This window comes from Hyla sarda, chromosome 9, assembly GCF_029499605.1.
Source record: "Hyla sarda isolate aHylSar1 chromosome 9, aHylSar1.hap1, whole genome shotgun sequence".
NCBI classification, from domain to species: Eukaryota; Metazoa; Chordata; class Amphibia; order Anura; family Hylidae; genus Hyla; species Hyla sarda.
In genome coordinates this window covers 19,155,579-19,172,751 of record NC_079197.1, presented here as the reverse complement: position 1 = coordinate 19,172,751, position 17,173 = coordinate 19,155,579, and the positions used below count along the sequence as shown (strand labels likewise).

Below are 17,173 nucleotides of genomic sequence, written 5' to 3'. Positions count from 1 at the left end.
ATATAGTTTTAGTAGTGATGTGAAGGGTCCGTTATTTCTATGAATATTATTTTTTTACTTATGAAATATAACCTCACCGGCTCATAATGGGTTACAGGCGAGCACCATGCTTCCTGTTCTCAGTGCCTGCGGATGGACCTATGGTGTTATACTGCCATCTACAGGTGCAGATGAAGTAATGACATAGTATTCCATTGTGTTGGCACCATGCATGTGCCTATGGTATTACCCAGCTGGACACTGTGTGTGTATATATATATATATATATATATATATATATATATATATATATACATACATACAATGCAGGATATATACAAATACATTACATAGATAGAGAGATCTATCTATCTACATATATATATATATATATATATATATATATATATATATATACATACACATACAATGCAGGATATATACAAATACATTACATAGATAGATAGATCTATCTATCTACACAAATATATGTATATATATATATACATACATATATATATATATATATATATATATATATATAATTTATTTATTGCTTTTTCTTACACCTTGTTCACACAGTTACACATCCACGTTGCGTTTGGTGCAGAATCCACACTGTTTCCCACCTCAAAATCAACCTGGTTTTGTATTGTGATGTTTTAATTGGAAATTCCAAACCGTGCGGAAACAAAATCCACATCAATGACGTCAATTTTCTGGGAATGGAAATTAATTAATAAATTAAAAAATTCTGAGGTTGCAATTTTCAGGGTGGATTTTAGCAGCGTCAACAAGTCCTGATGCAAAGAGAAAGTGAAGCCTGTATTATGATTATCATTATTTTTATTACCTATTTTATTTTTATATGCCCTTACTTACAAAAGAAGATTGATGTTTACAAAAAATAACATAAATGAAATATATATATATATATATATATATGTGCAAAAAAAAAATATATATATATATATATATATATATGAATATAAAAAAAAAAAGTGAAATATAGAAAAGTATATAACTGTATACAGCAGTCAGCAGTGTTTCCCAAGCAGAGTCCCTCCAGCTGCTGCAAAACTACAACGCACTGCATGCATTGTTCAGTGAGCACCATGGATCCCCTGTGATCAGACACTTCTCCTCTATTTCAGTGGTCTCCAACCTGCGGACCTCCAGATGTTGCAAAACTACAACTCCCAGCATGCCCGGACAGCCAACGGCTGTCCGGACATGCTGGGAGTTGTAGTTTTGCAACATCTGGAGGTTCCGCAGGTTGGAGACCACTGCTCTATTTTACGAAGAGTGCTGGAATACCCCTTGAAACCACTGGTCTCCCAAAGGCTGTCAGGACATGCTGGGAGTTGTATTTTTGCAACAGCTGGAGGCACACTGGTAGGGAAACAGTGTTCTATTGTTGCCTCCCTTTACTTTTCTATAATTCACTTTTTTTTATATATATATTCATATATATATATATATATATATATATATATATTGCAAATAATATATATATATATATATATATATAATTTGTTATTTTTTGTAAACATCAATCTTCTTTTGTAAGAAAGAGCATATAAAAATAAAATAATAATAATCATAATTTACCTTCCATTCACATGTCTTTTTCGTCAGTCGAATTACATATTACCCATTACATAAGAGGTTAATTCCGATATCCCCTCCCTCCCTTCTACTATGAAGTAAATCAATCCCACAAAACACATTTCCTCTGACGGCAATATGGCTATTCACTCACCGTCTTTCCCAACCTTCAATTCAAGGTAATAATGTATCACAACAGTGACTTAGCCGGCGCTCTGAATGGCTCTAATAGAGAACAGCCGGCGGTGGGAAGCGCTTTTATTGTTCTCGCGCTTCTTTTCTGCGCGGCTCCAAGATTAAAACCTTGACAAGGGGGTAAAACAACATGAAGGTGACCTAGATACACCTCAGTGGGGACTTTGTCCTCCTCCCTGGGCTGGCTGGGTCACAGTGGGGCGGCGTGGGTACTGGCGCCTCCATTATGGGCACAGACCTTTGTCTTCAAGTCATCGCCAGCTGAACCATTCTGTCTCTGAGACGGCGACGTTGGGGGGAGGGAGCTTTCCCAATTTTGTACAAATGTCCTGACAGGTCTGCTTTGTTCTACAGGGATATAGAATGTACTATGGGGGGGGGAGATTTATCAAAACCTGTCTAGAGAAAAAGTTGCTGAGTTGCCCATAGCAACCAATCAAATGGCTTCTTTCATTTCTGAAAAAGCCTCTACAAAATGAAAGCAGCGATCTGATTGGTTGCTATGGGCAACTCAGCAACTTTTTCCTCTGGACGGGTTTTGATAAATCTCCCCCTCTGTATGTTTGCTGTCCCGTACTCCAGAATGGCCGACCCATACCCCCCTTCAGGATCTGTAGTGAGGAGGGCTAGGCTTAGGGCAGAGCTTCCCAAACTTTTCATGTTGGTGACCCCCTTGTTAGACATGCATAATTTGTTGTAACACCCCTCGTCGTACCGCCAATTGCATGTATCACAGCACGTGTCCTACAGTATTCAGTGTCAGCGTTAGATATGTGACTGCTATTCCTCTGTGCCATTTTATCACCCCCTGTGCCATTTTATCCCCCCCCCGATCCCCCCCCATGAAACAACTTCCGCTCCCCCACCACCACCACCATCCCCTTGGTGCCATATCATTAGCCCCTTGATCCCACATTATCCCCACCCTTATCACCCCCTATTCCACAGCATTCCCCGCCCCCCACCTTATCACCCCCTATGCCACATCATTCCTTCTCTCCCTCTGATCCCCCACTGTGCTATTGCATTTCTCACCTGACCCGTGTCCCCGTTGCACTCTGGCAGGCTCAGGTGCAGGGGCTCAGCATGTTGTTTGGTCTGAGGAATGACGTTCCCGCTCTGTTTTTAGGCACAACGTCAGAGGCGTCAGTCCATAATGCCATTGGCCATAATTTTGATCTTGAACGGGATCCAATATGGAAGCGGTCTGACCTCAGTACAGGTTAGGCCTCGTTCACATTGACGTCTGACTCTATTTGGAGTTCCATCGGCAATCCGGGAAGAAGGACGGGAGTTTAGTGGAGAAAAAAAAATAGTGCAAGCTAAATTCCTGTAAAATAGCCGGAACACCGACAGACCCCATGCAAGTGAATTTGGTCCATAGTAGCCGTTAGTAGCTGAATGCATCCGACCCATTTTAGGGTCCGATCGGCTCAAGAAAAAAAGAGCTGATTGGACCCTTAACGGGTTGGATGCGAATTGCAAAGTGAACCTAGCCTTATGTGCTCGTGGAGGAAGACAAAATCTGAATTCAAGAAAGTCCCAGCACACTCAGTTATCGCCATGCCACTGGTGCAAGTTCAACCATAAGAAAGGAAGGTGGTTACAGTGGTGGTGGGGGGGGGGGGGTTGAGATCTGGAGACTGGCTAGGCCACTCCAGGACCTTGAAGTTCTTCTTACTAAGCCACTTCTTCGTTGCCCGGGCGGTGTGTTTGGGATCATTGTCATGTTGAAAGACCCAGCCACGTTTTATCTTCAATGCCCTTGCTGATACGAGGTTCTCATTTAAAATCTCACGATACATGGCCCCATTCATTTTTTCCTTTACACGGATCAGTTGTCCCAGTCCCTTTACGGAAAAACAGCCCAAAGCATGATGTTTCCATCCCCATGCTTCACAGTAGGTATGGTGTTCTTTGGATGCAACTCAGCATTCTTTCTCCTCCAAACACGACGAGTTGAGTTTCTACCAAAAAGTTCTACTTTGGTTTCATCTGACCATATGACATTCTCCCAATCCTCTTCTGGATCATCCAAGTGCTCTCTAGCAAACTTCAGATGGGCCCGGACATGTACTGGCTTAAGCAGGAGGACATGTCTGGCACTGCATGATTTGAGTCCCTGGCGGCGTAGTGTGTTACTGATGGTAGCCTTTGTTACTTTGGTCCCAGCTCTCTGCAGGTCATTCACTAGGTCCCCCCGTTTGGTTCTGGGATTTTTCCTCACTGTTCCTGTTATCATTTTGACACCATGGGGTGAGATCTTGCGTGGAGCCCCAGATTGAGGGAGATTATCAGTGGTCTTGTATGTCTTCCATTTTCTAATAATTGCTCCCACAGTTGAGTTCTTCACACCAAGCTGCTTGCCTATTGCAGATTCAGTTTTCCCAGCCTGGTGCAGGTCTACAGTTTTGTTTCTGGTGTCCTTCTACAGCTCTTTGGTCTTGGCCATAGTGGAGTTTGGAGTGTGACTGTTTGAGGTTGTGGACAGGTGTCTTTTATACTGATAACAAGTTCAAACAGACGCCATTAATACAGGTAACGAGTGGAGGACAGAGGAGACTCTTAAAGAAGAAGTTACAGGTCTGTGAGAGCCAGAAATCTTGCTTGTTTGTAGGTGACCAAATACTTATTTTACCAAGGAATTTACCAATCAATCCATTAGAAATCCTACAATGTGATTTCCTGTATTCTTTTCCCCCCTTCTGTCTCTCATAGTTGAGGTTATAACCTATGATGATAATTACAGGCCTCTCTCATCTTTTTAAGTGGGAGAACTTGCACAATTGGTGGATGACTAAATACTTTATTGCCCCACTGTATATACATCTATTTATATATATACACAGCCCATAGTAATTACATTAATTCAGATAATACAGAATTGTGTCCCAATCCGCTGTCGCTCTCCGTGGTGCTGAACGCTCCCATAGTAGAAGAGTGGAAGAGATTTACATAAGGTAATGGAGTGTTTTATGGTGGATGCAAACATAGCAAAAGTGTGAACCTATTTCTTCTCACAATGTTTGAATCCACCATAAAACACTCCATTACCTGATATAAAATGATTATACTATATGTTCTGGGTGTATAGAGAGAATATATATATATATATATATATATATATATATATATACCGGGTCAGTACTTTCCTCAGGGAGAGGACACCTCTTCAGGTGTAACGGAGATTCAGGTTAGGCCATTTAGCACTCCGCAGACATTCTGGGTAGGGAATATGCAAAGCAGCTCATTACACAACCTTTTCAGGTAGTGTTCCCTGGTATCAGCTTAGCTCCTGTTAAGGAATATAAAAAGATGAACGGGAGTTATGCCAAGCCAGACTACTCCCCAAAAGGGAAGTTTCGACCCATCTGCAGACAGCTGTTTCGGGGTTTTTGCCCCTCGTCAGTACAGAGCAGGGTGATCTGGCTTGGCTGCGGTGAGAGGCCTGAGGCCTCAGGCCTCTCACCGCAGCCAAGCCAGATCACCCTGCTCTGTACTGACGAGGGGCAAAAACCCCGAAACAGCTGTCTGCAGATGGGTCGAAACTTCCCTTTTGGGGAGTAGTCTGGCTTGGCATAACTCCCGTTCAGCTTTTTATATTCCTTAACAGGAGCTAAGCTGATACCAGGGAACACTACCTGAAAAGGTTGTGTAATGAGCTGCTTTGCATATTCCCTATATATATATATATATATATATATATATATACAGTGAAACCTTTCTAAAAGACCACCTATTTGAGAAGACCACCCCCTTATCTAGACCTTTCATATGACAGATTTCCAGTCCAACATATATTATGCACAGTGTCCATTTTATTTGAAAAAAATCCCTTAAAACCACGATGACATGTTGGCTGATCTTTTCAAAGTGGTTTTATTTGTTCACTTCTCTGTATCTTGTTGTTTTGTACTTGTATTATTACTTAAGTAACTTATATCTGTTTCATTAGCAAATGTGTGAACCTATTTCTTCTTGTAATGTTTACATCCATTATGAAACACTTAAAGGAGAACTCCAGAATATAAAAATTGTCCCCCATACTGCCGGCAGTAAAAAAATAAAGATGTACATACCTTCCTCCGTTCCCCCGGGGCCTCCGGTAACCGGCTCCGGTCTCCGCCGTGATCCTCTTCCTGGTTGCCGGTGGTCGGAGAGTCATACTGCACTCAGCCAATCACCAGCCGCAGTGAAGTCCCGACTCGGCCGGCGATAGGCTGAGCAGCAGTGTGATAACGCTGATACTCCGACCACCGGCAACCAGGAAGAGGATCACGGTGGAGGCCGGAGGCGGTTACCGGAGGCCCCGGGGGAGCGGAGGAAGGTATGTACATCTTTATTTTTTTACTGCCGGCAGTATGGGGGACAATTTTTATATTCTGGAGTTCTCCTTTAATTATTTTGTCTAAAATTCCTGTATGGGAGTGTTCAGCACCATGGAGAGTGACAGCAGACTGAAACACAATTCTGTAGTATCCAAGTCAATGCCATTACTGTGGGGTGTATAGAGATATATTTAAAGATGTATACCTCTCATAAAGACCACCATTTAAAAAAAGACCACACCCTTATCTACACCAGATATCAAATGACATATTTTTATTCACCCATATATTATGCACAGTGTCCATATTCTTTAAGAAGACCACTTTTAAAGGGATTATCCAGGAAAAATTTTTTATATATATATATATATATATATATATATATATATATATATATATCAACTGGCTCCAGAAAGTTAAACAGATTTGAAAATTACTTCTATTAAAAAATCTTAATCCTTTCAGTACTTATGAGCTACTGAAGTTGAGTTGTTCTTTTCTGTCTAAGTGCTCTCTGATGACACCTGTCTCGGGAACTGCCCAGAGTAGAATCAAATCCCCATAGCAAACCTCTTCTACTCTGTGCAGTTCCCGAGACAAGCAGAGATGTCAGCAGAGAGCAGTGTTGCCAGACAGAAAAGAAAAACTCAACTTCAGCAGCTGATAATTATTGGAAGGATAAAGATTTTTTAATTGAAGTAATTTACAAATCTGTTTAACTTTCTGGAGCCAGTTGTTACGGTTTATAAAAAAATAAGTTTTTCTCTTCTCAAAGAAAATGAACACTGTGCATAGTATATGGGTGACTGGTCTGGATAAAGGGGTCGTCTTCTGAAGAGGTTTCACTGTATAGATCTTTAAATATATTATTCCCTCCATAGTAATTACATTGACTTGGATACTACAGAATTGTGTTCCAATCAGCTGTCGCTCTCCGTGGTGCTGAACACGCACACAGTACAGTGATCCCTCAACTTGCAATGGCCTCAACATACAATAGTTTCAACATACAATGGTCTTTTCTGGACCATTGTAAGTTGAAACCAGACTCAACATACAATGCTACGGACAGTCCAGATCTGTGAAACATGTCAATGGCTGGAAGAACCGACCAATCAGAATGGGCATTCACTGGTAAAATCCCTGTATTACTGAAGTGTATGCACTGACTGGTGTCTGGTAGCGCCCCCTACAGTACAGGGAGGTATTACATGTTCTATACTCTTTACCTGTATTACTGAAGTGCATGCACTGACTGGTGTCTGATAGCGCCCCCTACAGTACAGGGAGGTATTACATGTTCTGTACTCTTTACCTGTATTACTGAAGTGTATGCACTGACTGGTGTCTGGTAGCGCCCCCTACAGTACAGGGAGATATTACATGTTCTGTACACTTTACCTGTATTACTGAAGTGTATGCACTGATTGGTGTCTGGTAGCGCCCCCTACAGTACAGGGTGGTATTACATGTTCTGTACTCTTTACTTGTACCAGGGTTAGCTGCTCCTTTGGACACCAGGTGAGGGCGACTCCATGTTACTTTTTTAGGACACTGTGTACTGTACAGGACCCTGAAGAAGCTCATGTCCTCTACATAGACCAGTGTTTCCCAAGCAGGGTGCCCCCAGCTGTTGCAAAACTACAACTCCCAGCATGCCCGGACAGCCTTTGGCTGTCCGGGCATGCTGGGAGTTGTAGTTTTGCAACAGCTGGAGGCTCCCTGCTTGGGAAACACTGACATAGACAGTGATTTACAGCTCCCAGCAGATCTTTCTTACTTTTATATGTAAGGACTTGCTTTATCTACTTATTTTTCTTTTAATTCTCACTTTTTCCTATTTTTGGATGACATTTTGGGGCTTCAGAACCAATTGCCAGGTTTTCATAGAGTTCTGGTCTCAACATACAATGGATTCAACATACAATGGTGGTCCTGGAACCGATTAATATTGTAACTTGAGGGACCACTGTATACGAATTTCAGATCAGGTAGTGGTTTGTTTTATGGTTCATTCAAACATTGCAAGAAGAAGTAGGTTCACACATTAGCTAAGGAAATAGGTTTACAAAGCAACACGATACAGGGAAGTAAACAGAGAAAACTCCATATACAATGAAACCTCTTTGAGAGGGCCAGCCAAAATGTCATTGAAAAGTCGTCTTCTGTGGAAGTGATCATCTCAAAGAAAAGGAAGACGTAAAGAAAGAAACACAGAGCGGCGGCACCACTTCGATAGCTCACAATCACAGTCTGCTAGGACTAACTGGCAACTGACCCGGTTCCCGGTATGGGGTGCGGGATGAAAGTCACAATGGAGGATGTGAACATGGAGAAGAAAAGATTTCGCACTCACCGGTCCAGGAAACCATGAAACCGCTTTTATTCAGGAACTAAAACATCAACAAGCAAGATGTGAATAGCGTTCCAATACAGCTCAGGGTCAGGTGAGTGGGCGAGTGGATCACAGGTGTGGGGCGTGAGCAGTAGGGCAACGAATCGTTTCACGTCATAGGTGATGCCGGAGGCCAGATGAAGCGTCACCTATGACGTGAAACGATTCGTTGCTCTACTGATCACGCTCCACACCCGTGATCCACTTGCCCACTCACCTGACCCTGAGCTGCATTGGAACGCCAGATGAAGTGTCACCTATGACGTGAAGCGATTTGTTGCCCTACTGCTCACGCCCCACACCTGTGATCCACTCGCCCACTCACCTGACCCTGAGCTGCATCGGAACGCCGGATGAAGCGTCACCTATGACGTGAAATGATTCGCTGCCCTACTGCTCACGCCCCACACTTTCGTTGCCCTACTGCTCACGCCCCACCCTGTGATCCCAATCGTTTCACGTTATAGGTGATGCTTCATACGGCCGGAGGCCAGATGAAGCGTCACCTATGACGTGAAACGATTCGTTGCTCTACTGATCACGCTCCACACCCGTGATCCACTTGCCCACTCACCTGACCCTGAGCTGCATTGGAACGCCAGATGAAGTGTCACCTATGACGTGAAGCAATTCGTTGCCCTACTGCTCACGCCCCACCTTGTGATCCAAATCGTTTCACGTCATAGCGGATGAAGTGTCACCTATGACGTGAAACGATTCGTTGCCCTACTGCTCACGCCCCACACCTGTGATCCACTCACCTGACCCTGAGCTGCATTGGAACGCCGGATGAAGCGTCACTTATGACGTGAAATGATTCGCTGCCCTACTGCTTATGCCCCACACTTTCGTTGCCCTACTGCTCACGCCCCACCTATGACGTGAAACGATTCGTTGCTCTACTGATCACGCTCCACACCTGTGATCCACTCGCCCACTCACCTGACCCTGAGCTGCATCGGAACGCCGGATGAAGCGTCACCTATGACGTGAAATGATTCGCTGCCCTACTGCTCACGCCCCACACTTTCGTTGCCCTACTGCTCACGCCCCACCCTGTGATCCCAATCGTTTCACGTTATAGGTGATGCTTCATACGGCCGGAGGCCAGATGAAGCGTCACCTATGACGTGAAACGATTCGTTGCTCTACTGATCACGCTCCACACCCGTGATCCACTTGCCCACTCACCTGACCCTGAGCTGCATCGGAACGCCGGATGAAGCGTCACCTATGACGTGAAATGATTCGCTGCCCTACTGCTCACGCCCCACACTTTCGTTGCCCTACTGCTCACGCCCCACCCTGTGATCCCAATCGTTTCACGTTATAGGTGATGCTTCATACGGCCGGAGGCCAGATGAAGTGTCACCTATGACGTGAAACGATTCGTTGCCCTACTGCTCACGCTCCCACATTTTCGTTGCCCTACTGCTTACGAATCGTTTCACGTCATAGGTGACCCTTCATCCGGCCTCTGGCCAGCTATTTAATAGCCAAGGATATGAGTGAGGTGATTTTTGTACTTTTTTACCCTTTATAATGTATTTAATCCTAGCTATTGTAGTTCTGCCGCAGATTGGAGTGTGCGGTCCTGTTTTATCTGGTTTATTATAAGCTCAGCTGTTCTAGTAGATAAAACAAATGATTAAAATGTCATCCGGCTTGTTCTCTCTCCAGGCCTCAGAATACGTCTCTTCAATTTCTCGCTGAAGCTGCTTTCCTGTCTCTTGTACATAGTGCGCGTGTTGCTGGATGATCCAACGCATGGAATCGGATGGTAAGAGTCCCTCTGCTCTGACTCCTAATACATTTTGCATACTCTGAGGAAGAACGTATCTCCAATGTTCTAAAATATCCTTACATTTTTTTAAATTTTTTTTTTTGCAGCTGGAATTGTGAGAAGCAAAACTACACGACTAAAGTCAATACACTGAGTATAAACTGGTGAGTCCTCCCTCCCTGACCTCATTGTTCTGGTACAAGTACAGTGCAGATCATCGGCCGTCATCAGTTATATATGTCACATTGTCTTACAGGGATCCAATCATCTGGGTGGACAGGAGGACGCCGCTCTGGGCTATTCAGGTAAAGAACCACAATTCTGCTTTACTGCATCAGATCCTTTATTGTGGACTAGACATGTGGAATGTATTCTGTCTGATTTTGTCTGTATTTCATTCTAAAAACCAGCTCAGCTTTTTCCGGTGTTTGCAAGACAAGCAATACAAGTCTATAGAGGGGGGGGGGGGGGGGGGAAGAGGGAGCTCTGCCCACCAGCTCTAGGAGAATTGTAAATGAGAGATGAAGCCTGCAGAGCAGAAATCTGCAGAAAAATACCATATGCAGGTTAAATAATATACATAAATAGTGCTGCTCCTCATGTACACACACAGGGCACTTTGTCCTGAAAAGTCACCTGAAATGGCAGGTACACATTACCCTTTATTGGTCCTAAATAGTGAAAACTATAAGACATACAATAGTTATCAAAAAAACAAACACCCTAGTAATTTAAAAGTGAAATATGAACCCACAAATTAACAGGTACGATAAAGAATCCTGGCTCCCCTTATAAACCCTAATCCTTATGGAGGGAGCCAGGATTAGTTATCGTACCTGCTAATTTGTGGGATCATATTTCACTTTTTGAATCGGGTTGTGATGCTCCATTCCCAGGGAGAGCAGGGGGGCTGTACAGGAGATCGCGGGGGGTCCCAGCGGTTGGATAGGGGATACGTTTTTATGCATGATTTATCTGACAATTTTTGATTTTCATATGTATCTCCCATCTCTCTATCTATTATATATATTTTATATATCCAAAGAATAAGTTGGCCAGCACTATTAATTCCAAACTATAGTAAAAACCTGGCTTGCAGGTGCAGGCTGCTGGGCTAAATATGCAGCAACAGAAGAATACAGCAGCACACTGCTAGCACAAAGATATATATGAAACATGAGTATATAGATAGAACATAAGTATATAGATAGAACATGAAAAGCTATACAGCTGTAATGCAATAAATGAAGATATGAAACTATGAAATTATGAGGTACTTAGCTTGCAAATTTGGCGCCAAATAGCGTGTACCGTCCCACCATTTTATATATCTTATATTTAGCTATTATATATAGGTTTATCTATCTAATATATATCTATCATATATAGCCTATACTTATCTATCTATCTAACTATCTATCTAATATATATTAGATAATCTGTCTATCTCATATCTATCTATCTATATATCTATCTTGGTCACCAACTACATTGTAGTGAAGTTTTAGAGTACATGTGGATATTTTGGCTTTGTCATGCACTTCACTGTATTATTCTGTGGATTTTGGAAGTTGCTAGAGAAGACTCATTTTAGGATTAGAGTCCCAGTGATCTGTAGTCAGATTAAGTCCCGACTGTCTGTTCACTGCGCTCATACCAGCAGACGGCTTAAATACGGACTTTGCCGCCGCTTCCATTCAGCTCTGCACACATCCCAGTAATCCTTCCACACAGGAACACAGCACAGAAGACATGAGAAGTGACAGGATGTGATCTGCTTATTAATGTCCTCACCCCAATACTGTAGCTCCCCAGTAATTCTCTTCTCTATTCACAGGTCACTGTGGCCATAATCAGCTTCTTAGAGACGATGCTTCTTATCTATCTCAGCTATAAGGTAAGCTTTGTATTTGTCTAGTATAGGGATGTAGGGCCTAGTAATGCATTGGGAACCCAACATGGGATTGGATTCCTGCGGCATCTTGACCCCCCTTATTGCGTCTCTGGATGTGACTGAAGCATAAGACAGGAAGAACCTCATCAGTACAAATAGAAAAACACCATATGAGACTGTGCACAGGTCCAAAGTTAAATCAACTTTAATAGAGTTGTCTTCTCCATGAGTTATTTTCTCCATGAGTTGTCTTCCCAATGTGTTGTCTTCTTCTCGAGTTGTCTTCTCCATCAGTTGTCTTCTCCATGAGTTGTCTTCTTCATGAGTAGTCTTCTACTTGAGTCGTGTTCTCCTTGAGTTGTCTTCTCCATGAGTTGCCTTCTCCATGAGTGGTCATCTCCTTGATTTGTCTTTTCCATAAATTGTCTTCTTATTGAGTTGTCTTCCCAATGTGTTATCTTCTCCTTGAGTTGTCTTCTCCATTAGTTTTTTCCATGAGTTGTCATCTCGATGAGTTGCCTCCTCCATGAGTTGTCATCTCCTTGTTTTGTCTTTTCCATAAATTGTCTTCTTATTGAGTTGTCTTCTCCATGTCTTGTCTTCTCCTTGAATTGTCTTGTCCATGAGTCATCTTGTCCATGAGTCGTCTTCTCCTTGAGTCGTCTTCTCCATGAGTTGTCTTCTCCATGAGTCGTCTTCTCCATGGGTCGTCTTCTCCATGAGTCGTCTGCTCGATGAGTCGTCTTCTCCATGGGTCGTCTTCTCCATGAGTCGTCTTCTCCATGTGTTGTCTTCTCCATGAGTCGTCTTCTCCATGAGTCGTCTTCTCCATGAGTCGTCTTGTCCATGAGTCGTCTTGTCCATGAGTTGTCTTCCCAATGTGTTGTCTTCTCCATGAGTCGTCTTCTCTTTGAGTTGTCTTCACCATGAGTCATCTTCTCTTTGAGTTGTCTTCTCCATTAGCTGTCATCTCGATGAGTCGACTTCTCCATGAGTCGTCTTCTCTTTGAGTTGCACCAGATTCTGTGTTAGGATATGTTCAGACCCGTTTGGTTTCAAGTAGATATTAGCCCGGATTTGGTGCCTAAAGCCACATGAAATCCACTAGCAATCCACTACTTGTTGATTTCAATGGAATCTGCATCTATTCAGATGTGCATTGCAGAAAATAATGGAATCTGTGTCAGTTTATGCTGTTGGACTCAACACCTGTATGAACATAGCCTTACAGTTCCCTTACCAAGCTTAGCTTTTCTAGGATTCTGAATGGAATACTGTATATACCTAGTAGTACAGTGTCAAAGTTTAGCAGGATTCTAATGATGTGATAATGGTGCGCTCCTCTAAATACTGGTAATTTCTTGCTGCTAGGAGGGTAATCTCCATTAGGATTCTGTGGGCCTCACATAGAAGCAGAACTGTCTGGTCGGAATTGTATATCTTGTTGCGTTGGTTATGTAAGGGAATTCCAAAGAGGTTTTGCAGCATCTTGAGACCTTTATTCTGGGAGTTCACACATTGATACTCGGCCTGTCTGCCAATCCTGGGTCGATAGTAATAATCCCAGCAGTCAGCTGTAATGTATCGCTCCCAGGGACATCAGTTTTCTCTGCTGCGATGGTCATCGATTTCACCATCTTATTCCAATGAACGTCTACAGGATCTAGACACTATAAGAAGCCAGTCTAAAGGAGTTTTGGACTGAAGGGGGATGTCATCCTGCATAAAAGGGGTTAAATGGCTTTCCCATAGGGTAATCAACATAAAGTCCCCCAGAATGAATGTGTCATTGCTGGAATCTGTAGTCCTTTCCATGCCCTGTGCCACTCTTTCCTATTTGGCTGGTGTCTGGTCCTGTCTGCACAGCTCAGCTCTATTGCACTGCAGTACCAGACACATCCACATAGACATGGATGGCGCTGTGTCAGGAATTCCACTTTAAGACCTCTTAATTCTGCTTCTTGCTGGGGGGGGTCCCAGCACACATTGATGTCCTATCCCAAAGTGCGGAAAGCCCCTAAAAGGTGTTTTCCTCCTGAAATAATGTTGATGTCAGTTCATTTTTAAAGGGGTACTCCGGTGGAAATTATTATAATTTTTTTTTTTTATCAACTTGTGCCAGAAAGTTAAACAGATTTGTAATTTACTTCTATTAAAAAAATATATATATCTTAATCCTTCCATTACTTATTAGCATCTGTATACTACAGAGGAAATTCTTTTCTTTTTGGATTTCTTTTCTGTCACGAACACAGTGCTCTCTGCTGACACCTCTGTCCATTTCAGGAACTGTCCAGAGCAGGAGCAAATCCCCATAGCAAACCTATGCTGCTTATGACATTTCCTAAAATGGACAGAGGTGTCAGCAGAGTGCACTGTGGTCGTGACAGAAAAGAAGTACGAAAAGAAAAGAATTTACTTTGTAGTATACAGGCGCTAATAAGTACTGGAAGAATTAAGATTTTTTTTAATAGAAGTAATTTACAAATCTGTTTAACTTTCTGGCACCAGTTGATTTAAAAAAAAAGTTTTCCACCGGAGTACCCCTTTAAGATCGGTGTGGTCCAGTCAAGCGCCCCCAGTGGCCATTTTTGAAAGGAGCATCATAAAATATTAAAATATTCCATCACCCTCCTCCTGTGACATGGAATGCGGAAATGTATTGAGCAGTGTTTCCTAACCAGTGTGCCTCCAGCTGTTGCAAAACTACAACTCCCAGCATGCCCGGACAGCCTTTGGCTGTCCGGGCATGCTGGGAATTGTAGTTTTGCAACAGCTGGAGGCACACTGGTTAGGAAACACTGTTATAGGATGATCCATCCTAAAGTAGGTAAATTATGTAGATGTAGCAGAGCTGTGTTTGTCATTTGGCGCTCAATATTTATGATATGCGCCATTGCGCAGTAATGCTGGCAAAACGAAATGCATTAGCTGTAAGTGATCACAGCTCTGCTACATCAGTGTTTATTGTTTATGGGCTATTGAAATTCTTCTCCTATCAGAACATTCTAGTCTCTCCCCAGCCTTGAATGGCTGATAGCAGGGAGCAATAGAACGTGTTCAGAAGAAATAGGAATCTCCATGCATCATTATGAAGGTATACGTGATGAGCATTGTTGCTGTATAATTTACCGGTGAATGTGCTGAATCCGCAGGGGAACATCTGGGAGCAGATCATCAGGATTTCCTTCATTCTGGAGATGATGAACACGGTTCCTTTCATCATCACAGTAAGTTTCCTTCCTCTGGTGTGAACGCGCTCCAGCAGGTGGATGAGACGTGGCTCTGTGTGCGGGTCTTGGGTGGGGACTTTAGGATTCAAATGTTCCTTTGCAAAGTAAAAACGTATACCATTTTCCCGTATGGAACCGTATACATGTGCGTTTCCCGTTGATGTCCATGTTAAAAAAAAAAACGTATGCGGTTGCAGTACGGTTTTTAAACTGGAGACAAAATCAAAAAAAGAAAATAACTTCCCCTGAAGCATAAAGCAGCTGATAAGTACTGGAAGGATTACGATTTATTTTTAAATAGAAGCAATTTACAAGTCTGTTTAACTTTCTGGCGCCAGTTGATTTAAAAAAAAAAAAAAAAAAAGTAGTTTTCCAGTGGAGTACCCCTTTAACAGAAATATCCTGTGACACACATATTGATGGACACAACAATATGGCACTCACATATATACACACACATAGACTCATTTACACACACATAGGCACCGGAGCACACATACCGTATACTACAACACATACAATAGCCGTATCTGCTAATTGGAGGGGAAAGGTGCAGGCGAGAGCCAATTATTTTTTGACAGGTCAAAATGGCCCTCTCAGCCTCTGAATGAGTGTTTGCTGATCGCAGGGTGATGCGATAGGTGATATCAGACAATGATTTGCCCTATCAAATGACGCCTTAGGACCCTTTTACTTGTCCCAACGCACACACTATGACCACGGGAGAGGGGGGGCCAACCACCAAAGAAACCAACACCAACTCAAACTTAAAGGAGTACTCTGGTGGAAAACTGTTTTTTATTTTTTTTTTTTAAATCAACTGGTGCCAGAAAGTTAAACAGATTTGTAAATGACTTCTATAAAAAAAAAATCTTAATCCTTCCAGTACTTATCAGCTGCTGAATACTACAGAGGAAATGGTTTTCTTTTTGAAACACAGTGCTCTCTGCTGACACCTCTGTCCATTTTAAGAACTGTCCAGAGTAGGAGAAAATCCCCATAGCAATCATATGCTGCTCTGGACAGTTCCTAAAATGGACAGAGATGTCAGTAGAGAGCACAGTGATCATGATGTCAGCAGAGAGCTCTGTGTTCCAAAAAGAAAACCATTTCCTCTGTAGTATTCAGCAGCTAATAAGTACTGGAAGGATTAAGATTTTTTTTTTTTTTTTTTAGAAGTAATTTAAAAATCTGTTTAACTTTCTGGCACCAGTTGATTTAAAAAAAATTTAAAGGGGTACTCCATTGGAAAACATTTTTTTTTTTATACATTTTTTTAATCAACTGTCTCCAGAAAGTTAAACAGATTTGTAAATTACTTCTATTTAAAAATCTTAACCCTTTCAGTACTTATCAGCTGCTGTATGCTCCAGGGGAAGTTGTATTGTTCTTTTCTGTCTGATCACAGTGCTCTCTGCTGACACCTCTGTCCATGTCAGGAACGGCCTGGAGTAGGAGCAAATCCCCAAAGCAAAACTATTCTGCTCTGGGCAGTTCCTGACATGGAGAGAGGTGTCAGCAGAGAGCACTGTGGTCAGACTGAAAAGAAAATCAAAAAAGAAAAGAACTTCCTCTGGAGCATGCAGCAGCTGATAAGTACTGGAAGGTTTAAAAAATTTTTAATAGAAGTCATTTACAAATCTGTTTAACCTTCTGCCACCAGTTGATTTAAAGAAAAAAAAATTGCCACCGGAGTACCCCTTTAACAGAGGGGGGGGGGTGACCTTTTTCCTAGCTGCTCTTCCCCTTCTGACCCTA

General features: G+C 42.5%; 1 protein-coding gene across 8 annotated transcripts in view; it reads left to right on the top strand.

The window, feature by feature from the left end:
- KCNT1 (potassium sodium-activated channel subfamily T member 1) overlaps positions 1–17,173 on the top strand; it is a 343,981-nt gene that overhangs the window by 225,588 nt on the left and 101,220 nt on the right. For all 8 annotated transcript variants that reach the window (XM_056540054.1, XM_056540052.1, XM_056540058.1 and 5 more), the window contains 5 exons: positions 10,186–10,285; positions 10,396–10,452; positions 10,545–10,593; positions 12,126–12,185; positions 15,338–15,412. In XM_056540054.1, the coding sequence (XP_056396029.1) occupies positions 10,186–10,285; positions 10,396–10,452; positions 10,545–10,593; positions 12,126–12,185; positions 15,338–15,412 (341 nt within the window). The remainder of the gene's footprint in view (positions 1–10,185; positions 10,286–10,395; positions 10,453–10,544; positions 10,594–12,125; positions 12,186–15,337; positions 15,413–17,173) is intronic.